General features: G+C 43.8%; 1 protein-coding gene across 3 annotated transcripts in view; it reads right to left on the minus strand.

Moving 5' to 3' along the window:
• Pex5l (peroxisomal biogenesis factor 5 like) overlaps positions 1–22737 on the minus strand; it is a 204376-nt gene extending 181639 nt beyond the window's left edge. For all 3 annotated transcript variants that reach the window (XM_055625871.1, XM_055625869.1, XM_055625866.1), the window contains exon 1: positions 22424–22737. In XM_055625871.1, coding sequence (XP_055481846.1) covers positions 22424–22444 — 21 coding nt within the window. In that variant the 5' untranslated portion in view covers positions 22445–22737. The remainder of the gene's footprint in view (positions 1–22423) is intronic.
• Between the last annotated feature and the right edge of the window lie 2746 nt (positions 22738–25483).

Genomic DNA, 25483 nt, shown 5'->3' on the forward strand with positions numbered 1-25483 from the left:
GTGTGTGTGTGTGTGTGTGTGTGTGTGTGTGTGTGTGTGAATGGATTTTATTATCATGTTTTCAGTTTAACAGAAGGAAAAGCAGTTTCTGACTGAGAACTGTGTTTCTGTCAGAGGCACTCCCGCTGATATCTTGTCTCCCATAAGGTACGTTCTAAGTGGTCACCTCCCATGTTATTAAAAACTCAAACCATTGGAGCTAGAGAAATCACTCAGTGGTTGGGTGCTTCATGCAGAAGACCCATGGTCAATTCCCAGCACCCATGTTGGAAAGCTTGAAACTACTGGTGCCTCTAGCTCCGGAGGATCCCGTACTTCAACTACCTAACACACACACACACACACACACACACACACACACACACACACACACACGCGCTCTCTCTCTCTCTCTCTCTCTCTTTCTCTCTCTCTCTCCCTACCCCTTTCTCTGTCTCTGTCTGTCTCTCTCTCTCACACACACACTTAAAAATAAAACAAATATAAAATAAATAGAATAAAAGGCCTATCTAATGCTGAGGCCTAGGGACCTGTCTCTATGTGTTCCAATGGACTTCAGCAAATTCACAAGATAAACAGGGGGTGGCCATGGTTATTCCTGAACTAGAATTTCGGTGTTGTAGAAACCATTAGACCACCATGTGAGGAAACTGGGCTGAGGGGTGACCCAGGTCAGAAGGATGGTAGACAAGAATGGAAGGCATTTGACATATCAGTACTCAGTGTATTAGAACAACAGGACAGAAACAAACAAAGGATGGCTGTGAGAATTACAGAAAGGTATTGCAGAGTGTTTGAGTTCAGGTTTACAGACACAGAAAAATGGTGTTTAAAGGGGATTTAGGTCAAAACAAATGGTGACACTAATCTGAGGAAACTTCCTTTCCATAGGAATCAAGTATGTGAGTGTTAGTAACACCCCACCAGCTCCATGTTACACCCCATCTTTTTGCTTTAGATATGAACCTCTTAATCGTATTCTAATGTGCCACTCATGTTCAAGTAATGGTGAGGTCTTATCCCAGAGAAGACTGGCTTTGATCTAGGTTTATGTCATAGCATTTAAAAGTTTTATATAAACACTTGCTGCTACTTCTACTTCGTAATTTCTTCTGAACCAGGCACCAGCTCAGCACTATAAAAACATCTGTATATTCTCTCTCTCCCCTGCCTAGCCCTTCCTTCCCCTCCCCTCCCCTTCCCCATCCTCTTCTTCTACTGTAAACATTCTAGATTCTTCTCCTATCTTTGGGGAGCAGACAGAATTCACAAGGTCCTAACCTGGAACACCTATACCTAAGCTTTGACTGTGCCTGGCTGCTTCATCACATGGCTGCAGGAGCAGAGCAGCCACAGCCAGGGTTGACTTCAGAGATAAAGATACTCTTAATAAATACCCAGCCTTGACCTTCACCTTCCCTGTGACTGAAGCGAGCGGTCAGGGACTCAGGATTGCAGGGTGATTCCTATCTCTCTTCTGGTCAGAAAGTATTATCAATAAATGTTGCTCTTTGTTAAATCAGTTAATTTGTTTGTGTCAAAGTTCGAGTTACTTTTATAAATAGAAGTACTTTTCCCATTTATGATCTGGATCAGCTGCTTCATTAATAAAATCACTTAATCCAGGGAAGCTCAGACTAACTGAAAATTGCTGATTCATGGGACCAAATACTTCCCAGGAGAATTTAGTTCTAATCCTTTAAAAGAAAGATGCTCATTCATGCATCTACTTGCATGTGCAGTTACATTCCACAATTAAATTTCATACTAGATTAACATCTATTCCAAATTTTCTCTCCTGGGCAAATTGCTGTGTCATGGTAAACAGAAAAAGACCTGTTTATGCATTTGAGTCTTTGTGTGTGTGTGTGTGAAGGAACTTGGAAGATCATTTTCCCACTGTAGTTTCTGACTGGTAAATAGGTTGAAGTGGCTGTGTGCCAATCTCCAGAAGGAAATGCCTTTCTGTTGTTCTCCTTTTGCTTTGGGACAGGAATGCTTTCGCCACCTAATACATAGACTATGAAAGAATGCTGAGGAATGAAGAGGACATGTGTTCCTGAGTCAAGCTCAGATGGATGCAGACGTTCCTAATCTTTTGTGCATTCTTCAAACATGCCCCTGAACTGTGGTCACTTTGAGCAACATGAAAAGTGGCCATTTTTAACAGAGGAAAACTTTCAAATTTCTCTGCTCAAGTGGAATGATTTTCCAGTGCTTAATTTAAAACAGTGGATATGGCCCATTAATTTACCCTCAGACTGGGTGCTGTTTCTCTATAAGCCTTGGCAAAGGAGAGAAAGCTTTAGAATATTGGTTTTTCCATACATTACACTCAATTATGTTGTTCTCTAAAACATTCTTGAGTTGCAGCCCTGTTTTATTTAAATTTGGTTTTAGATAGGTTTGCTTGCATCATATCAGCTAAAATTGTGACTCCCTAATGAGAACGATTATTATAAACCTTCAATTCCCTGAAAACAAAAGATGCTTGAAAACATGCCAGTGAATAAATGATTGAATGTTTACTTTTATAACATAAGCACAATATAGTGTTGAAGAGAAACAGTTTGAGGTCACAGAAAGTGGCTGGAATGCAATATTTTATGCTGTTAGAATGAAGCATGGGGACCGGAGGAGTGGGTTCCATACATCTAGGGAGATCTATCCCTTCTGCCTGCATTGCTCAGGTTTTATTTCAGCACCCACAGTTTGGAAATCAGACAAGCCTTCCTGGGAGTGTGGCCAGGAAGTAAATTGGATTTCAGTGATTCATATTTATTATGGCTATATCTTGTGTGAGGCTCTGTATGGGGCATATATATTACTCTAGGATGTCATTCCTCTGTAATGGCGGGTGTACAAGCCCTCACCCCCAGCACCTTAACCTCAGACAAGTAAAACAGAACAGGCACCGTGTCCCCACATGTATGTGTTATACTCGTTACTCTTACTGTTGTAATTTTCTCAGACTTGGTAACTTACTTTCACACTGAATGGATTGGAATCATTCTCACCACTGTGTAGCTCACGTAAGAATATTCTTAAAAATTGTTGAAGGTTGCACAGGAAGGCTAGGCCTATTCCACCATCCATCAAGCATGTCTGATAATGACCAAGGATGAACCTCATTTATACTTGCCCTTCTGACTTGACAACAAATGTCCCTAGTTCAGTTATAGACAATGCCCACATTTGTAACTGTGTGGTCACCTCTACAGCTTCCTTTTGTGTGGTCGGGTGTTAAAGGTGTGCTTCCTCTGGCTGGAGGCCTTGCTTTCTCTCACACAGGAGCAGTGTTTGCTATGAAAAGCAACCCAAAGATTCACAAAGGCATGAGCCACAGCATTTGGACAGCTCCCTAGAAGCTGCCTGTCACCCAGGCCTTCCTGTCATATCTGGGGACATCCAGTTGCTTTCTTCTCAAAGGGCTCCCCCTGCCTCTTGGACATCTCTCTAAAGCTGTCACACATTGAGTCTGAACTAGTTTTCTGTCTTGTTGTCAATCAGGAAACGTAGGGCTAGAGGAGCACTGTGCTAGAACCACTGTGTTAAAGGGGTCTTTGGAGACACAGAGATCAGCGTGAGTTGCCACTCTCTCTCAAGTACAGCAAGCTATGTCTTCCAGCTCTGCCTACTGAGTCTATTGTGACTGTGTGAAGACAACAGTGAGAACAGAGAGGGAAGATGTGGTAGCGGCGGATTCCGCACCTATCTGAAGGTTCTATGCCATGTGGCGGTAGGCATCTGAGACTGTGAATGGGCCTGGGCATGAATTGCAGAGGTCACTCAGGCTCTGGAAGGTAACAATTGGTAATAAACTCAGCAAACTGGACCCAAAGTCTCCGGGGCTTTCAGTATTTACATATCTCATAACCATGCTTATGTAAACACCGCCGGGAGAAAAGCACTGAGCCTTCCCTTGTGATCAGCCATTTCAGTTTCCTCATAACTCAAAGTTATCCAAAAGCCCTCAAAGCCTCAAGATGTGAAACTATCGAGCTTTCAACAAAGGGTCCTGGCTCTTGTTAGAGTCCTTCGTCTGGTCTTTCCTACTTTACATTTACAGCTGGCAGCACAACTTCAAGTTCCTGTTTCCCGTTCTCAGTTTCCTCCGTTGTATTTTCTTTTTTTTTTTTTTTGAATTTTATTTTTTTCTTATCAGTTACATTTTATTAACTCTGTATCTCATCTGTGTCTCGATCCCTCATTCCCTCCCAGTCCCTCCCTCCCTCCCTTATCTCCACCGTGCCCCTTGCCAGGTCCACTGATAGGGGGGACCTCCTCCCCATTCATCTGATCCTGTTTTATCAGGTATCTTCAGGACTGGCTGCAAAGCTCTCCTCTGTGGCCTAACAGGACTGCTCCTCCCTTGGGGGGTGGGGAGGCCAAAGAGCCAGTCATTGAGTTCCTGTTAGAAATAGTCCTTGTTCCCCTCACTATGGGAAACCAATTGGTTACTGAGCTACCACAGGCTACATCTGAGCAGAGGTTCTAGGTTACATTCATACATGGTCCTTGGTTGAATGTCAGTCTCAGAAAAGACCCTGTGCCCAGATATATTTGGTCCTTGTGGAGCTCCTATCCTTTCGTCATCAGACTAACTCCCCTTCTTTCTTATGATTCCCTGTACTCTGCCAAAGGTTTGGTCATGAGTCTTTGCTTTGAAAACACTGCTAGTTAGAGTCTTTCAAATGCGCTCAGTAGACTCCTGTCAATGTTCAATGCGCATCCCATCTGTCTTTCTAAGCGAGGATTGATAATCTTACCCCATGTCCGCTCTCTTGATTATCTTTTTTAGGTGTATAGATTTCATTATGTTTATCATATCTTATAGGTCTATATAAGTGAGTATATACCGTGTTTGTCTTTCTCCTTCTGGGATATTTCACTCAGGATAATCTTTTCTAGATCCCACCATTTGCCTGCAAATTTCATGATTTCCTCCTTTTTGATTGCTGAGTAGTATTCCATTGTGTAAAAATACCACAATTTCTGTACCCATTCCTCCGTTGATGGACATCTGGGTTGTTTCGTTGTATTTTCTAAACGAAGCCGAAAGCCGTTCCCCAGACCTCCTCTGATACAGCTGCTCTCGAGAATGTCAGTTTCCTAGGGACTGGGGAAACCAGAGATGAGGGAAATTTAAATATGTCCCAAGACAACTAACTTGTTTGGCTAGTTTGAAGGTTTAATTTGCAATTTTGCTTTTCTTAATTTCAGTTACCCATTGTCAACAATGGCCTAAATGGAAAATTCCAGAAACAGACAATGCACTCATTTTAAATGACCATCCGTTTGAGTAGCGTGATGAAACTTGATACCACCTGCCTCTGTCCTTCCAACATGTGAATGAATCATCCATGCATTTGCCCAGTACATCCATGTTTTTTATGTTATGTCCACTTAGTCACTAAGCACACTGTCACGGGGTTGGCATGTCACAAATGCCAGTTTCTGTTCTCATGGAAGCTTCGCATCATCTGAGGTCATCAAGGGAAGATGAGTGAGCAGAACAGAAAAACACAGTGACTGCATTCATAGAGCTTTCACTATAATTTTATTACTCTCCTATTTTAGCACTAGTCATTATTCATCTCTTCATGTGGCTGATTTTTAAATCGATCTCTACTAAAGGTATACAGGGAAGCACATGACACACATATACATATGGAGCAGAGAGATTTCTTCTTACTATTTCTGGCTTCAAGAATACTTGGAAGGTCTGTAAAATGAGTCATAGAGGCACATATCATGGGCAGACTCTGTGTGAGTCAGGGGCCTCATACCTAGCCAAGAAAAGCCGCTCCATGGGACAGCAGGGAGAAAGGCCTATGGCACAGTTCCACCCAGGTTTGCGGTGTCGTGAACATGGAGGAGTGCGAGTAACTAGACCTGGAGGCTCTGAAGACTCATGCCAGAAACAAACAAACAAACATGTCTAGATGAATATTAATGGCCAACCAAGGATTAGCATGTAGTGAGACCATGGCTGTTCCAGTAAGAGAGAGTGCCGTTTGGCAATGTCAGAGTCATGGAAGCCCAGCTCCAGTTTAGAGGAGGGTATACAATTTAGTAGTGCATACAATGCGTTTGGGAACATTATGGATGCTGGAGCAGGAAGCCGTGGAGTCCTATCATCTCACGCTACGCTAAGTTCACTGTCAGAGTGTTACTGCAGCTTTTCCAGCCTTGCCTTGAGAGGAGTGTGGTAGAGTCTGGAGTCTGCACTTTTAGCCAGGATTCTAAGAGAATTCTGAAAAAGCACACCTGTGAGGATGCTAGAGAGCAGGTGTACCATGAAAGGGCTTGAACGGAGGGGCAGTTTGGGCCAATTAACACTGTAGCAAAGAGGATATAAATATATTCATATGGTCATACCCGGTAGCAGAAGGATGGATTTAGAGCCCATCTTTAGACTTCTTAGGTAAAGCTGATAAGTCTCGAATATTCTAAATGGTGGCCGTGAGGTGAGAGAGACGCTGGGGCAGAAGTGGATGAGATAAAAGTATGACTGTGTTTAGATTAGACTTTGGAGTGCAGAAAGCAGGAAAGACCAGCTCTGTGGTTCCTGAGTAATGTTAATGCTATCACACAATTTGGGATAGCAGGAGCTGCCAGCTCTGTGGCATTGGTCATGGATGAATATTTGAACTTGAAGCAAGCGGTGGTGGTTGATATTGACACTAGTGATTAGCCTACGGAATTTTTGTCTTTAGATAAATATTTAGGTTGCTTATCCATTTAAACTATGTATTAAAACAATAACTACGTGTACCACAAAAATAGCAGCTTGGCAGATTCTGCACAGTGCAAAGCACGTGTGTTTAGCTTTTTATATAGAAAACCAGAGGAAGCATTCTTTAACATAAAATGGGAAGTATAAATTTAATCACGTATTGATTTTGAAACCAGGGCACAATTAGATCAGTGCTAGATATTTATCTATAAGTATTAATTGTAACAGAATCGGTTATGAGAAAACCATATTCTTCCTTTTGGTAATTTGTACTTTACATTGGGCTAGTGTTAATAGTATTACATCTACTTTTATAATATGAGTTACTGGTCATTACATTTCTAAATTAATTGGAACTTTTAAATTAATTTTAATATCTTAGGCAACAGAGGATCCATTTTAAACAGAACTGAATTTAAACTGAGGTCTGAGCTCTTGTGTTTCCTCCATAGTAACTTGCAGCTTCCCATTTGAAGTGGCAATTTTCAATGGCCCTAGTACTTTCTGTATTCCCTCATAAAAGGGTGGTTAAGAGCATAAGAAAAAAAAAGAACTCCTTTAAATAGTAGTGGTTAATTTTCGACAGTGAACCAGGCATTTAGGACAAGTCTTACAGAGGATGAAATGCCAAGGTATGAAGTGTTCGGTAAAGTCTTGACAGTACTGATGATGTGTCGTGGGAACTGGGAGACAGGAGACTGACTGCAGGGTCTGGAAAATCAATGAGACAGTTGAGAGGGCTTGATACTTCTGTAGACGATCCAAGTTTCATTCCCATCACCCTCTCAGGGGTTCCCACCCAACCACCTGCAACTCTAGTTCCAGAAGATCTGACAGCCTCTTCTGACCTCCAGAGACACTACACGTATGTGCACAGATGACAGACAGACAGGCAGGCAGGCAGGCAGGCAGACAATATACACCTATACACAGATGAAAATAAAGTAAACATTTTAAAATAAGGGGCCTGAAAAGTGGCCTTTGAGGACCTTGGAACCCTGGTCTTCTTTCCATTTTGTGTACTGGTCATGAGCTGAGTGGCTCTGATTTGCTCCACTCCTCCACCGGGAGGTGATGCCTCTTCTTACAGAACCCAGTGCTATGAATTTCAAACCATGAGTTAAAACTATCCTAACTAGGAGCCCTAATAAGCCTTTGATCTTTAAACGTTGATTATCTCAGGTATTTCACTACAGCAACAGAAAGCTCACACAACTACTAAGATATTATAAAATATTCATATAAAAATAATAAATTACAATTCATTTATTAGAATTGACTTATGTATTAGAATTTAGGGGTGAGGCATGCTGTAGCTTAGCTGATGCATACAACCCCAGACTCTCCTACATATGTAACACAGAGCAACAGAAGTCAGAGTCTCAGAGCTTTGGTTAAATAATAGAGTTATTATACTGGCCACCCAGGCCTTCTATGAGAGTTGACACTATAGTTGGTATTGATTGTCAACTGACTGCACCAAGAATTACCCAGGAGACACACCTATGGAGGGTCATTTAGGTTAAGGTTTGCATCTGAGAATGTCAGTAAGAGAGTATCTTGATTTGATTATTTATATGGGAAGCTACATCTTAACCGTGGGTGATCCCATTGCTGAGTGGTATCCTAGCCTATAGAAAATGGAGAGATGGATTGGACTACTAGCTAGCAAACATTCACTGCTTTCTGCTTTCTAACTGTGGCTGCAATGCGACCATTTGTTTCAAGCTTCTGTTTTCATGAGTTCCGTGCTGTAGCCTTGAACTTTAGGCTGAAATAAATCCATCCTTCCTTAAATTGCATTTGGTCAGAGTTTTTTTTTTTTAATATTAATAAGGGGAAAAAAAACTAAGAAAAGAGACTTTCTTCAGAAAACAAGGGAAGTTTTACAAGTGTCTACCTGCTCCTATGCAAGTACACTCTGTTGCCTCAAAAGTGTCCAAACAGCAGATACACCCAGGAGTGGTAGAGCTATGTTGCATAGCAGGTCTGTTCTCCAAGGACCACAGGGATTTTCCATCCAAGACTCCCAGGGAACACAGCACAGAGCTGCACGCACATCAGTGTCTACCCATCAACAGAGAGATAGGCAAAGAAAGTGCAGTTGATGCACACAAAGAGTAATAAATGTAAGCACATATGTAGCTCCTTTGATAAAACAAATAATAAGTAAAATGATGCTGCCTTCAAAGGGAAGGTACTAGGTATTCTGGAAGTCAGCGAACTGAAAAGCTTTATGAATTTAGCATCTACTTTTGAATAAATGACAGAAAAATATATCTTTTGTGTGTACTGTAGTGTTCCAGGAAACTTGCAAAATCCTGTTGTGCCTGTGAGTTGAGTTAGTGTAGTGGCTGAAGTAAGACTGTGGAGAAGTGGCTTGATTTTGTTAACAATATCTCTGGCCACAGAATAAAACTCCAAAGACTCAGATTTGGGTCCTCAGCCCTTAATGAAGCCATCAGACCTGCTCGCTGTATGCCCTTCAGCATGGCCACCATTAAATACCTCTCTCCTCAGCCAGTCTCTAAAGATGACATTTTGTGGGACTCTTTCAAAAAGTGATCATTGTTGCAAAGATATCAGAATTTTGTCGCTGCTGAGAATCTGTGCCGGAGATAGCTTTGTGGGAATGTATCTACGGTGTGCTCAGGCTGAGAAAGAGAGGTCTGGCAGGAGCTTAACCCACAGCTCATTCGCTGAGGGACAAGGAAAGTTTAATTTTTGATTTTATAGAAAATACCGTGTGTCTTGATCTTAGGATATGATTAAAATTTATTTCCTAGGCCATGGTTAGTAGCAAACAGGGACAATCTCCCCTAGACGTGCCTAGATAAACTGTCTGTAGGCCAGAAAATTTCCATCCAAATAATTACTAACCACTAGCTGAGTCAGGAAGGAGGTGTGTAGAAACGTAGAGGGATGGGGTGTAATTCCACACAACTATGGCTGCTAGAGAGATCGTCGGGACCCATTAAAAGGATCTATTGCACTTCTAAATCTGGAACACCAGTCTGTCCTGAGGCTTGAACGAGGTTCAACCATTAAACTGTGCAGACTGCTTTGACAGCGAGTGTTGGTTAATTACAGGGGCAATCTAATTACAAGGTTCCTCCGTAATTGATTCCCTTTCAAGTGTGTGGAAACTTCACTTGATATGCATTTGCTCCTGGACCTCATGGGAATAGATCAGATCCTTGGAGCTGTGTGCATCTTGGAAATCAGGAGGCCATTCTGACTGCACTCTGGAGTCCATATTTGAGGATTCTTCTAGTTAGCCTTTTTTATTCCTCCCATTCATTTCTCAGTTCATCCAGCCATTCAAAAATCTACAGGAATAATATGCACTTGCACCACTAGTCTAAGGATGTAAAGATATATTGAATATAGTCACTGCCTTAGACAGGCTGAGACCAGTGGGAGAGGCTCAGAGGTGCTTAAAATTATACGCTAATTATGGATTGAGTGAGGTGTGTAGACAGGGGAGGAAACATGGGAGAGGACCCGCCTGATGATATTGCTTAGTAGGCAAGGGTGTTGACACATGAAAGAGTGACCGTGGCTAAGAGGCAACACAAGAGAAATAGTAAAGATGAGTAAACAAACAGTGTAGGGATGTGGGGAAAAGAAATCGGGAAATGTGTGAGAAGAGCATCAATGGCTGCCCTAGTGAACGACTTAGAGTAGCAGGCACCACTGCTGCCCTCCTTCCACACATGATGGGCAGGAAAATTTTGCAAGCTCCGTAAAGACTCTGGAGATAACATCCACTGAGAAATTACTTTGTGCTAAGCCCTTGCTATAACAAGATCCCATCCACTCAAGCAGTAGGGATGTGTGTGTGTGTGTGTGTGTGTGTGCGCGTGTGTGCGTGCGCACACACACACACACATTTCCACACCACTGAAGATGAGGACAGTGGAGGTTAGGGGAAAGGAGTGTTGACAACAAGCTCACAGACACCATGTTCTGAAGTTATGCCCCTGATGTGGGGCTGTTTGTGCTAGGATGGAAGCTCTTTTTGTTTTGTGACCGCTATGCTAGGTAGTTTTAAGCCAACTCAACACAAGCTGGGGTCACTGGAAGGAGCCTCAATTGAGAAAATTCTTCCATTACATTTGGGCTGTATCCAGGTGCGCCACAGCACTTGGGAAGGCACAGACAGGCAGATCTCTGTGAGTTCAAGGCCAGCCTGGTCTACAAAGTGAGTCCAGGACAGCCAAGGGTACACAGAGAAACCCTGTCTCAAAAATACAAAACAAAACAAAAAGCCAAACCAAACCAAACCAAAAAAGATTGGGCTGTAGGCAAACCTGCAGGATATTTTTCTTAGCTAGTGACTGGGGCGGGCTGTGTGTTGCCACGCTGGGGCTGGTAGTCCTGGGTTTTAAAGAAAGCTAGCTGAGCAATTTCATGAGGAGCAAGCCAATTAGCAGCACCCCTCCATGGCCTCTGCACCAGCTCCTGCCTCCAGGTTCCTGCCCTGTTTGAGGCAGGAACCTGACTTCCTTTAATGATGGTATAAGATTTGGAAGTGTAAACTGAATAAACCCTTTCTTCCTCAACTTGATTTTGGTCATGGTGTTTCATAATAACATTAGTAATCTTAAGACATTTTTCAGATATAAAGATGTATGAAATGTGCCTCTTAATGCACTGGGGTTTCTGAAAACCCCAGTAGTTCAGTGGGTAGAGAACTTCCCTAGTAAAAATGGGGTCCTGGATTCTATCCAGACCCTAAACAGGGAATAAACAAATTGGTGGTGCATGCCTATAATTTGGGAAGTGGAGGCAGGAGGATAAGTAGTTCAAGATCTTCCTTGGTTATATAATGAGACTGTCTGAGCCATCGAGACTGCCTGTGTCCTCATTCGGGCACTGATGAGGTTGTGAACATGAACTCTGAAGACACTGATACTTTGAGATTTCGTTTTAATTAAATCTTTCCCCAGGCATAAGAACACTTTTTCTGGCCTTACATAAATCTTCCTAACAACTCACATAAGACAGTTTGTATCAGTGTTAAGGACTCCAGTGCATGGGGCATACTGACAGCCATCATCTTCAGGGTGAGCATGTCACTCTAATCTGCCCGCATCTCCACATCAAATTCCTGCACACAGAGGGCAAGCATGTGCTTATCTTTAAGATGCGTGAAATGCATTTTAATTCTGACTAGTTACTGAGTTATTCACAGAGCCCTTTCCAATTTCTCAAAAGGAATAGAAGTGGGCAGTAGACAGATGTTGATGACTGACAGCAGGATCATTTTCTTCTTCTTTGCCACGTGATTTTAAAAAGCTAACACACTCCAGTTGTACCGTCTTTTCCTAGAGGTGTGCACACAAGGGAGGCAGGATCAAGTAAGAAAAACCTGGAAGAGAACTGTTTGCTTTTAACTCTTAATACACAAGGCTGATCGGGCTGCAGGTAAGTCAGCAGAGAGCTAGCGTCCCCAGGATCTGGCTACACTGAAGTTGCCACACAGTGCTGGGTCCATGCCGCTCATTAAGGGCAGTGCTGAGGCTTCTGTGTGCAGCAGCAGTTCGGAGGCCAGTCCAGCACGCACATTGGAGCCAGCAGAAGCAAACTCTGGGATGAAGCCTGCACAGGCCCTCAGGTCAGCCTAATTGCACCTGGTTCAGCCCAGCTTCTCCCTCTTTTCTGGTACCTCCATCCTTAGCCTGGTTCCAGGAGTCTGTTAGTACGCCCAGCGTGCTTTTTGCATTCAAAAAGAATAAAGACCAAACTCCTTTATTTCAAAATCTCTCAAGCCTACAGAAGAATTGATAGGGTAGGACAATGGATCCCTGAATGGTTTCCCCCCTCCTCAGATTCACCATTTTTAATCATTTTTGTTCTATTTGCTTAACTATGACCTCTTCTTCTTTTCTCCCATGTGCCCTCTCTCCACACATACATTGTATTGTCATTTCCAATTCAAACAAGAGGTTACATATGCCACACCCTCTCTTACCCATCCATGTGGCAGCATGCATTCTTTATGTAGAATCAAACTCCTTTTGAAGCATTTTATCACATGTGAAACATGACATTTTTCAGACATGTACATCATGTATTTTGATCACATTCATCCCATTACTCTCTTCCTTTTCCCACTCACATTGATCCCCTTCCTCTTCCCAAGCTAATTTCATGCCTTATTTATTTATTTGTTTGTTTGTTTGTTTATTTATTTATTTATTTTCTTGTTGTGGACCCAATGAGTTTATTTAGGGTCACTTGTGAACAAGGATAGCCCACATTGGTTCTCCAACTTGAGAAATTTAACACCAACACAATACTAAATTGACTTCCAGTCTGCATTCTAATTTTTACTAATCATGTCCATCAGCAATGTCCTTAGCAATTATCTTTATTCATCCACAATGTATTCCTGGACCATATTGCATTTATTTGTCCTATAGCTTTAGTCTCCTTTTAATTTGTATCAGCTTCTCTGCGTTTCCTTCCTTTATGATAGTGGTATTTCAGAAATACAGAGTCTGATTATTTTCTAGAGCTTCATTTGCTTTAGTTTGCCTGAGCTTCTCATGCTTAAACTCTGCAGTGATCTCAGCATGAGTCTCACGGGGCAGCGGTTCCAGAGCTCAGATGCTCGGGTGATTCCTCCTGACACTGAGTTGTATTGACTAGTTATGGTGTTCTTCATTCAGTCATCCAAAAGTTAGCATCTTTTCTTTTTAAATATGCAGATGATATTTTGATATTGCATGCCTGTCCACTTTCAAATTAAATATCACTCCCATTGACCAGGCTCTTTTTTCTTTGTGTGTGGGGGTCTCATATGGCTCAGGTTGCCCTTGAACTTGATATATAGCCAAAGATGACCTTGATATCCTGATTCTCCTGCTTCTTTTCTCAAGTGCCCAGACACGCCACCACTACCTTCAACTTCCACGAGTCATTTTTGTGAGTCAGTTTTTACGATGATGAAAAAAAAAGGAGTTACTTTTCAACCTATATCACTTTTCCTTGCTTGTTAATTGTTTGAACATACTTTTTAAATGAGCTCTCGTCTACCGTATGAGATAGAGTTTGTTTCAGTTACTTACATTTAAGAACCTTGTTGCGTACATTTAGGGAACTAAGAATAATGCCAAGAACCTGTCAAACTACTTCACTCAACTATTCCTTTTAGTCTGTTCACAGAAGACAGGGATGAACAGCATTAGGACAAGAAATAATGCAATTTCTCACGTTAATTCATTCCACTCTTACAACACATTTCAGGCCAGCCCTTCTTCTATGTCAGCCAAATGACTGCTAAAATGGGCCATGTAAATATCAAATAGTTATAACAGCTGAAAATCTGGAAAATGTCAGCTTTGGTGACTGAGTGCCAAACACCTGGCTATTTGGAAACATCTCCTGGTTTATTGCAATGTTTACTTTTCACTTAGCTTTTCTGATGTCATAAATGTCAAAATAAAAATAAAGGTGCAATGGAAATAAGCTACCAAACAAAGGCAGGCTTCACCCCAATGCTGGCTCTAGTAATTAAACACTGTGGGGCTTTGGGGAGAATTTTAATTTTTTTTTTTTTTTTTTTTTTTAGTCTCAGGTTTCCCATTTGTAAAATGAGATGGTTGAGGTGAACTTTTAAACAGGCTTTTAAAACTAAGAATTCTATGACCTGAAAACTTATCAGCACTTTTTTTTTTTTTTTGAAACACAGAAACTGTTCACCTAGAATGTTCTATTCAGCACATTTGGATCCAAGATTATTTTGGAATAGACCAAACACCAGTAAAATAGCCCCCAAGCCTTCAGAGACTAGAAACATCAGCACGATTTAGTGTAAAGAGGTTCAAGCCTTTTCAGGCTTTCAGAGTGACTGTCTTTCCCAAGAGAGAAACAATCTCGCACGACTTGGTGCGGCCAGACCCAGAGCAACGTTTGGACAGTCACACTATCAGGGAGCCATTAAAACACCAGAGACACCTTCATGAAACAATTGAGTGTAATGGGCTGTTTGTCCTGAGGAAGAAAAGACTTCGACGGGTGAAGACAAAGTAATTTTTAAAGACAGAAAGGCCATTTTGTTTAGGCAGAACATCAGGTTGACTCACATCTCTCCCGGAGGGAAACAACAGCTCACGGGTGTCTGTTCCACTGTCAAGGTGGAGAAGGTGCTGTCCATAGAACAAGACATTCTGTGCATAGGCGGTTTGTGATCACTGCTTTTGCCAGCCGCTTTCTCAGCGACCTCATAATGCTTCTGTGCTATCAGAAAACTACCCAAGAATTAAGTGTTTGTAGAGGGTGTCAGTTCAGTGATAGAGCTCCGCTCTCCACGCAGAGGTTCTGCATGTCATCAAATGCTGATGTGCATGTAACTCCCATTCCTGGGTATGCAGCAGCATCTGGGATTCTGCCGTTCCCACAAGCCTTCAGCTGTTTCATATGCATGCAGTTATCTGTTGATTCACGTGTTGCATGGCTACATAGTCTGAGCATGACCTTTAGCCCCTGCCTTCCTAGCACCAATAACACCCAAGTTCAAGGAGAAAGAATATACCACACAGCTCTGGCAGCCTTATTTTCTCATGACATTTTCATTTTTCCTCCTATTACTTAAGAGGATCCATATTTTCCAATTGTCAACTCTCTATTCACACTGTGTGTTGATCTTGTGGGTCTTGGTCTGGTGGCCACCTACCAATCGCCCAGTGAAAGGACAATATTTCCCTGGCAAATGTTGGATTTGCTTATCATAGGTTGTTACTTGAGTTGACTGCACTTTTTCTTTGAAACACATAGATATGCGAGTGCATGGGCACACACACACACACACACACACACACACACACACACACTGGCACACACCAAGTGCGGTGTAGGCTTTCTCAAGATGTTTCTTAGTGCATTTCGTCTACAAGCCATCCTGGTTTAGTAGCAAAGGGCTCGTGTGTGCACAGACACGCACTGCTTGGCCACTTTCTCTCTCTGCATTTGGCTTCATAAATCTCAAGCAAGTGTCTTGCCAATCAGTATGTCCTATGTGCTGCCTTCCTACTTTTTAATCCTTTAGGAGACTTTATCTCAGCCTGCAATGTTACCAGTTTGCACTCCAAAACCTGTGGAGTGGAGTGATACAATTTAATGAAAAATTTTCTTAAATTTAAAGAGAATAAAGCTTTGTTGGACTTCACAGCCAAATTAGTAAAATGCCTTGAGATCACTTGAGTCTTTATGTGCTATCCTACTGTGCATTCAGCTTTGCTTACCCTGCCTTTAAGAGAACAATAGAACAACCAACCTTCCTTGCCCTTGCTTTCCCATGTAATCTGCCTTTACAGCTTAGGCTAATGCTTATCTTTAATCTTAAGTGATGTGTTCTTCCATGCTCCTGACTCAGAGTAATACATGTGTGGGTTGTGGTAATCCTTAGCGCAAAACAGCTAATAGGTTGGAAGAAACCATATATATATATGGTATATTATAAAAAAATATATACCATAAATATTGGAAACAATGTACAGACAGCTTGTTTGCTGTACTAAGTGTTTGAGGTCAGTTGAGGTCAGCTGGAGTCAGTGATTTAATCCCTTGTAAAACACTGTTAATAATTTCTGTAAAGAATCCTCATTCCTTTCCCATAGGGTGCTTTCTGTGCTATTTGATAAATACAGAGCAGAGTCCTTTGTCACGGACACAGAGACAGGCACAGGCACAGGCACAGGCACAGGCCAGTAACCACAAACTACAGACAAAAGACACTGGGAGAGATATGGAAAATTCAAACTTGGGCTCATTCTTGATCCAACTAATCCCAGAGGAAGTCTGTGATTTCATTGCTCAGTGTGATGCCGGGGTGTGTTTTTGTACCTCCGATGTTACCTTTAGTGCATTTAACCAACTCAGTAGAGAATGGTTCAGTTCCTTTCCTCAACGACAGCCTACAAGTAATTCCACAGTCAGTGCAGTCTTCTGAGATTTTACTTTGCAAGCAAAAAATTCTGTGTCCTTTAATAACTCCTCAAATGGCAGCTTTGTGAACTTGTATGGTACACCAGTTGCTTTGAGAGCCACGTGGCTTTGAGGAGGTAAACCAGAGAGAATTCTGCATCTGTCACCCTAGGTAGATTGCTGCCATCAAAACAGCAGTAACCCTCTCTTGGTATCTCTGGGATTCATAGATCACCAGATGCTATTCTTTGGGGGAGGAAAAATGTTGCTACCTCCAGCCTCAGTCACTGGGTTTGCAGAGGTTCCTTCACTGGGGCTTGGAGAGCTGAGCATGTATCTGCAATGCTAGCTACCCCACCTGGCTCTGGTCTGAGCAACTGCAGCACTGCTGACAGTTCTGCACATCTCCGGCGGGACAGTGGGTAAACAGACTCCTCCTATCCTATCCCAGTGTGCACGCGCACACTGTCATCCGCATGGTTATAACAGTGATCGCAGAAAAGAAAAGTCCATAAAGATGACCTGTGGACTGAAAAGTCACATGAAATGTGCGATCCTGGCCATTTATCTAATGGAATGTAAATAAGACTGTGCTATCTCCTGGCAGTCATATGCTAGTATGTTACATTTAGACACTACAGGAAAGCACTGGCAATGTGTTACATTATACCTTGAGTTCTGAAAATTCAGTGATTGTCTTGATACTTAACCAACAAGATATTACCTTCCTGGTTATGTTTGGTAAAAAACAGTAACGTAATAGATGAGGCACAATCATCTCTCTCAGTAGGCTGGGGATGGACAAGCGTCCATTTGGTACCTTACTGAAGGATATGGCATGGGTGAGGAGAGGTAGAAATGATGGAGGTGGAGTGAAGGAGGGCATCACTGGACGAATGTTAGCCCTTGCTCTCGTCTTATCAAAATAAGTTTGTATAAAAAAAATGGTGATGTAAGCTGGCCAAGGTGGCACACGCCTGTAATCCCACCACTTGGGGAGCCAGAGGCAGGAGGGTCTCTGGTGTGGTCTGCAAAATGAGTCCAAGACAGCCAAGGCTACACAAAAAAACCCTGTCTTGAAAAAACATAATAAACCAACCAACCATACAAAAAGTTATGCGTTTTCAGAAACCTTTTGTCTCTGTCAGTCCATTTCATCTTATTTTTAGGGGGTGGGAGAGGAACCATTATTTTGCTGTGCAGCTGAGTCTGATCTCGAACTTGCAATCCTTGCCTCAGCCACTGAACTACTGCAGGGATGGTAGGTATGTGCCAGCACACGTGAAAATACACTTGAACCTCCATCACTATTGTTACCAAAATTCAGCTAGACTTGGGTCTCTCAGTGGGAGGGCATGAAACGGTGGCTTACCTGCACGCTCACTGCAAGAGAGGTAGACCATTAGTAACTGCGCCAGGAAGTCGATTCTGAACTATGAGCCCCTTGAAACAGCTCAGGCTATACCACTTCTGGGAAAGTGTGATCTCAACAGAAAGAGAGAAAACCCAGACCAACCAGCCAAACAAATGAAAACTGCCTGCCAGATGTTCTCACTGCACGGCGCATCGCATCTTAATGCTCCCAAGGTTGGCAGTGGCGATGCAGAAATTCTGGATTTGAAAATCAACAAGCCCTGTTTTAACTTTCTCTTCACCAGTACTTTAAAAAGGTCTTAGAGTTAAACACTGATAGTTTCAAACACATGCTTTTAGGAAGAATTTTATAAACTATGAATAAAATCTACAGAGCCTAGATAGTGGCTTTTAGAGTGTCTGCTGTTGGCTGAGGAATAAAAATTTTCAGCTTAATCAGATATCCCGTAATACTAAACCTCAGCTATTAGAAATGTTTGTACTAAATGCTCAGTGCTGTATATTCACTATTTGTGAATATACAGAAAAGCATGTCAATCTTGCTGAAGATTTTCCTGTAATTTTGAGCATCTGCTTAACTGGACATGAATTTCCTTCAACAGAGTTGTAGTTAACAGTGAAGACAATAAACCCTTTGTTAAAATGCTGGTCATTACTCATGGGAAGGAGCTACTTCGAGGAGAGGCACTTGCCTCTTAAGCTGGGTACAAAGGGCAGGGACAAGGGATGTAGGCACCCTTGCTGAAGACAACAAAACCAGCTCAGCCTGGTTTGGTTCACCCTGACTAAAGCATCATACCCTTACCTTCCCCTAAATGCCAGTGGCTTCAGTGGCTTCTATGGGAAGTGGAGGGTTAGCAGCTGATGACTTATCAAAGGGTTGTTAAAGAAGTGGTGTAGGGTGAAAAGGTACCATGGGGGATGGAGGAGGCATTTGCTGAAGGACTGGAAGTACGCAGTGTAACATCAGCAGCTTGCTGACAGTCTCTGCTGTACAAGCCAGGGCACAGATGCTGAGAGCATCCATAGCCTCCATTGGCCTGGCTCCTAAGTGAATGGTGTTGAGAGAACCTAAACAACCGTCCAGTGATAGGGTCTATAGGTTAACATGATTTACTCACCTAAACAGGTCCCCTTTGTGAAAATTGTAAGGAAAGTCTGCAGCAACATCATGAATTAAAAACAAAACTCAAATCCATTTCGGTGTGAGAAAAAACAAAACGCTGAACTTGAGAGAGGCTAACAGTCTTGTAACTGTCATGGTGTGCAGATTCTCCAGCTTAAGTGCTGAGAAGCTTAGATAAGCAACTGTCTGTGATAAAGATTAGTTATCAACACAGATAGAGCATTCTCAGTCTGATTTTCTTCTAAAATAAATTTTCTTATAAATAACAAATAAATAAATTACCACTAACTTGTCGTTCCTGAGCAAAAGCATCTTAGTTGAAAATGTAAATTACGTCTCTCTATCTTTGTACTCCGGCAGGAAATGAGTTGGGCTAGGAAAATACTGAGGGACCACGGATTTTTTCGCTCCTGCTCGTGGTGTTAACTCACACCCCCATGAGCAAACAAGCACCTTGACCCTGGGCACAGAGACACTGGAGAGAGTAAGACCACAGGGTGCTCAGCAGCAGCAGGCAGCTTTGTCACAACTGATGCTGAAGTATATTTAAGCACCATCAACCCCCTTGTGAAAAGGGAGAAGGAAGCGAGCCTGAAGCCATCGCTAATGAGAGTGTCTTTGTTTAAGTTACTGGGGTAATCAACTCCCTCTGGAAATGACTGGTGAGCCAGTGAAAAACAACACAACTACAGGGAACAACCCAACCTCTGTGCTTGAGAAACAAAGGCCGTGAAACCAGGAAATATGCTCCCGCCTGTGCTCTGTCCCTCCCAAAGAGATGTCACTTTTCATCCTGTAATGAAGGATCAGAATGAACCAAATGAGCGTTCTTAAAAGCCTGTGAGTGGAGGCTCCCACAAGTAGACCAGTTAGCCTTCTGTGTCAGAACCAAGAATCCACTTTTTGGAAGCAGCGTGTTGCCAGTCCAAGGGCTCAGCAGGAGTTTTTACTGGACTATTTTTAAGACTTCATGTGACCATCCCCCCCAACTCAACTCCAGATTGTTATTTACAAAGCACTTTGTTTTTTAAATATCTGGCATACAGAAAAGAGAAGATTTAGAAGGCATAGGGCATGGTTACAAAGGTTTTCTCTTTCATACCTGCCTTAATACAGCTACTGGCCTTTCCAATGAGCCCAAAGCTGGTGGCAGCCCCAGTCAACATGCATGCTCCTTGTCTATACTGCGAAGGATGTGTTGAGGTTGTAACCGAAAATATTTGAGGGTGACTGGATTGTGTTTGTGCATGTGTGTGACTAGAGTCAGGCACACAACAAGATGGAGCTAAACCCATCAAGGGGACCTTGTTTAAGTATACTAACACCATGGAGGGTCTGTCTACAGGCTATATGGCAGTGTTGAGGGAAGAGAGTGGGTGTATAAGAATGTAAACAGAGATATTTCATGAATTAGGTGGTCAGAGGTGATTTGGGGATAAACAAAATTCCCATTCAGACAGTGTCTGAAATTTTATGTTCAACATAATGGTCGGGGGTGGGGGGGGCACCGTGCTGTGAAATTGTGGCAAGGATGCTGTCATAGCTTTTGTTTCATAACATGTTCAAGTTAGGGTTGGCAAGAGAGATCTGTGAGCTCCGCAGCGAGCTCCAGTGTGCCGTTACAGCAGCACACACCACCGTGGGAACAAATGGGCAGTCTTACATTTTGTCTCTTCTTCCAAAGTGAAATTCAGCCTTCAGAAAGTGTTCTAGATCACTTAAGTTTCAATGGCACCCTTTCTTAAAATATTCTGAAAGTTGAGTTAAAATTGTTTTTTGGAGGGCATGTGAATTCACCAGATTGTTTCCTCAATTTTGCATTCACAAGACCATATTTTGAAAAGAAAACACCAACCCCCCCCCAAAAAAAAAAAAAACCAAAATGTCCTGGAAAGTTTTTAATAAACCACACGAGGCAGTTAACTCTGAATTCTGTGTGTATAAGAAATTTTCTGAGAACTGAGTCTATTTATTCAAATGTTCCTCTTTTACCTTTGTGAAGAGACTATTTAAGAATTATATGTAAATAATGAAAGTTTAACTACTATTCTTGGATGAAAACAAAGCATAAAATTAAATCAGACCTTTACTGATTTTTTTTTTTTTTTCAGTATCAGGAGAGTTCCTTTAACTTTAAATTTTCTAGTCAGGCAGATTGTATTTGCTACGTATTTTAAAATTATACTAATCATTATCCATCAGAAATGACATAATCCCATTAATGACTTTCAAAACTGGATGAGATCAGTGACAGGGCAATGCTGTTGGAATTCTACTCGCCTGGTTCTGAGTTTTTACCCAATTTACGATACAATCAGTAATATACTTTAGATAAGATATAATTAGTGAAATGATTTAGATAACAGTACACGATAGTTCAAAGGAATTTCCCCAAGACCTGGAAGTTAAATATTAAGCCATGCACGCAGCGGCGTACTTGCTATGTCTCCAGGAGCGGCATTTTTGGCACTTGGCACAGACACGCCGGATGGATGCCAGGTGTGGGGACACCGCCTATCAGGACTACTAGCTGAGAGTCTTTGGAAAGAAAGCCCTGGGGGGGATCGTGTCCAGGGTTAGGGAATGAGCTTTTCTCATACTTCAGAGTTAAGAGTTTGTGTTAGCTCTTTACCACACAGCAGCATAATCTTATCGTGAGGAAGACCCAGCCTCGTGAGTGAAAACTAGAGTCAAGGTTAAAGTAATCTTCCAGGTGAGTTACGGAGCTGGCATCTGAGGAAGCCCCACCTGAGAACCCCAGAGGCGCTCCGCTGTGACTACCGGGACAGGTGACAATGCCCCGTCCCCGGAAGGCGGAAACACATCGCAGGACATTTAAAATATAAGGCTTTCCAGAACACCGCGGCGGCGGTGCTGGGACTGTGGAGCGCCCTGCAGGCGGGAGAGAAGGCAAGTCTGGCTGATGTTTGCCCTTCAGCTGACTTCTGTGCGAGGTGCAGCGATAGGATTGCTAGGAAACATGGTCACTTCCTCGGGGTTCCTCTGCTAGGATCCCAGAGCCGGCTTAAAGGCACAGGCTCCGGACTGCACAGAAAGCAAAGTTCCCCGCACAAGTTCCTGGTCTCTCCATCCCATCCCACCCTGGGAAACGGTCCAGTGTTACCAGGGGACGCGAACGCCTCGGTCATGGTGCACCAATCACTTGTTGAGTCGGGCGAGGGCACCTCCGGCCCCCGGGGAACTTGGGGAGCTTCGGCTCCTCCGTCGACCCGCGGAGGGAGGTCTCTTACCTGCATGTGTCCCTGGTACATTCTGCCCCGGCGTCGTCAGGGCTCCCGAAGCCACCGGCTGCTCTTCGGGCTGGCTCGTGGGGAGGTGCGCGGCAAGCAGCGGGGTGAGGGCTCTCCGCCGGGGGGACCCCCGGGCAGCCGGCTACAGGACGCGGGCGGGCGAGCTGGTGCCCGGGCGGGCGGCGCGCTGCGGAGCTGTCCTCCACGCGGGTGCTGAGCGCGCGCGGGCACGGGGACGCGGGGCCGGGCTCTCTCCGCCGGCGCCGCGCCGCTTGCCGCGCCTCTCCGACTCGCCGGTGCTGCGCCCCGCTCTCCCCGCCGCTCACGAGGCTGCGGAGTCCCCTTCCGGCCCCGTCCCCGATGCCAAGCCCGCGCCCGCCGCAGCTGCCCAGCGCAGGGCGCGCATCGCCCTCCGGGGCCGCGTCGCCGCCGAGAGCCGCGGGCCCGGCGCGCGCGCTCTCGAGGAGCCGGGGGCGGGAGGGCGGCTCCGGCGAGCGCGCGCTCCCAGCCGCTGCTCCTCTTGCTCTCCCTGGTGGCTCAGCGAAGGAGCGTATCCTGAGAGCCTTCCAAGCCTGGAACCGCGGGCTTTCCTGATACAGGGTTGGCGATTCCGAGGCAGGGGGCTGACGACGACCAGCTGGAAGAAAAGTGGGAGAGGAAGAGCAGTCTCTCCCGGGAGAGGGAGGTGACTCCTGACAGAGCGCGTGTCCTGCAGGCAGCAGGCCACGTAGGGAGACTTCGGAAGAGTTTTGCAGGCTGATCGGGGTCCAGCGAGTTACCTCTGCACCCCACTCCCATTTACCTCTGAGTATAGTATTGAAAAACAGCAACACTCCGTAGCTGTTGACATCAGGAATCTCTATGCGCTAACGTATCCCAGCATAGCACTGTCTGTCCTGGCAGGTGGAAGGCGCCCAATAAATATTTGCTGAGGGAATGACCTGTTCCGTGTGTACTAAAATACATATACGGAGTGTTTGTAAATAGGTCCCTAGTTGAATGGGCTGTGTAGTAGGCGCTCCCACCTGCAAGCACACACAAGCGACAGGGTTAAGGGGTTGGAGAGCCACAACCTCACAGTAAGCTTCCCAAGTCTCCCATAGCACGGTATAAGCCCCCATGTATTCGTGTGTTGTGATATAATTTTCCTAAAGCTAGAAGTATGGGAATGCAAAGTCCCTAAGCTGCGTTTCTACGACTATGTGATCAGGGAAACTTCACAGTTTTCCAAGTGTGGGCACTGGGGAGAGGGGCAGGGCAAGGGGCCTGTTTATAGGACGGTCAGCCTTAGCTTTTATATTGGCTGATGCATCACAAGACACCCATTACCATTTTAAAAATAAATATGCAAATAAATGCAACATGCACAGACCCGTGAGGCGACATGAACTTGAGAAATGATTAATCCAGTTCAATACATTGAAGCCTTACCACAAGCAGACGGGGAAGCAAGCAAATAAACGGAAAGGGCCGGAGACCTGCTGGGTACAGCGGCTTGATATTAGATCTCAGCAGTAGTTTACCGAGGACAATTCCCTTCAGGCTTCTGCTTCAACCCTGTGTGATTAAACTCACCGTTCTAGCTTGCAAATCAAGTACATGTTTCTGTAAGTTACCGCCCATGTCTTGTTTCTTAGCCTGCTGTGATATGCCACCCTTGTCTGGGTTCTCTTTTCTTTCTTGTAGGGAGCCAAAGTGTAGAGGCACGAGTCTGCAGGAGGGAGGTGCCGGCACCAGCTTCCTACCTCACTGTCCTTGGGAGCAAAGGCACCGACCTCCCTTTATTTCTGTCGACAAGATGCACTGTTTTTTTGTTTTGTTTTGTTTTTGTCAGCTTGATACAAACCTACAGACATATTTGGGAGAAGGGAACCTCAGCCGAGGTATCGCCTCCATCAGATAGTCTTGTGGGACATTGCCTCTATGGCCTCTACATCTCAGTCTGCCTCCAGGTCCCTGCCTCCAGGTCCCTGCCTGCTTTGATTTCCTCAGTGACAGAGTGGGACTGGGACAAATCAAACAACTCTTTCTTCCCTGAGTTGCTTTGGCCTTGGTGTTTTATCAGTAGAAAACAAACTAGGGGAATGTCTGTGTCTGCTGGTGACCAAAGGCAAGGGAGGAGTTAAAAATTATAAATGGCCGTGCACGTGAATGTGCAGACAGAGGTTTTCCAGTTCATGTACAAACCAGTGTTGATTTCCTGAGACCTCAACCACTACAAAATTTAAAAAGGAGTTATGTATATGATCCGGAAAGCAGGGAGCAAACTCTGATATTTTGAGTGGAAAGTTTTGGAAATCTGTGAAGCGGCACTGGCAACCAATGTTTGAATCTGCAATACGATTATATTATCTCATAGCAGATACAAGGAACCAATGGCTACAAAAGCACTGGAACCAGCCAGTGTGGCCAGCAATTAGAGTTCGAGATAGAACTGCTCTCATATTCTGTTTAAACTGAGGTGACTCATTCATAAAAGCTCTGGAATGGAACTGCTCTCTGTGAAGACATTCCTCTCTCAGGCAACAGTCAGGAGATAGATCGAGTCACATTATAATTTTGAAGAGCATATCTGAGCGAAGCAGCTATTTGTAGGTGCTTGGACAGTGAGACTCTGCAGGAAGATGCCAAAGGAAATTTTATACAGGGTGGTTGTGAACTCAGAGCAGGGAAGCCAATTTTCCTGAAGGAAGTCTGGAACTGGAGGCTCCTTCACTATATCTGATTGTCTAAGAGTCAGTTTCAGGTGCCTGGAATTGATGAATGGAGTTTGCTCAAGTGAGGATCCGGGGTGCTGGGGCTGTTCTAATCTCATAGTGTATGAGATTAAACATCCATTTGTTCCTTTGTCCTGATTTGTTGAGATCATGGAATGTGTCTACACTAAGTTTAACTTCTTGACAAGAGGATATTTTGCCATGGTAGGAAATATGCCTAGACGTTTCTTTGAAAGACCTAAGAAAAAACACCAACAAAAATTCTCCTCTCCTCCTATTTACGACTCTGCATCGAAAAGTCTTTTCTTCTATTTTAACTTTAATCCTCTTTTTTGATACAAAT

The sequence above is a fragment of the Psammomys obesus genome, unplaced genomic scaffold (genome assembly GCF_907164565.1).
Source record: "Psammomys obesus unplaced genomic scaffold, mPsaObe1.curated_primary_1811, whole genome shotgun sequence".
Taxonomy (NCBI): Eukaryota; Metazoa; Chordata; class Mammalia; order Rodentia; family Muridae; genus Psammomys; species Psammomys obesus.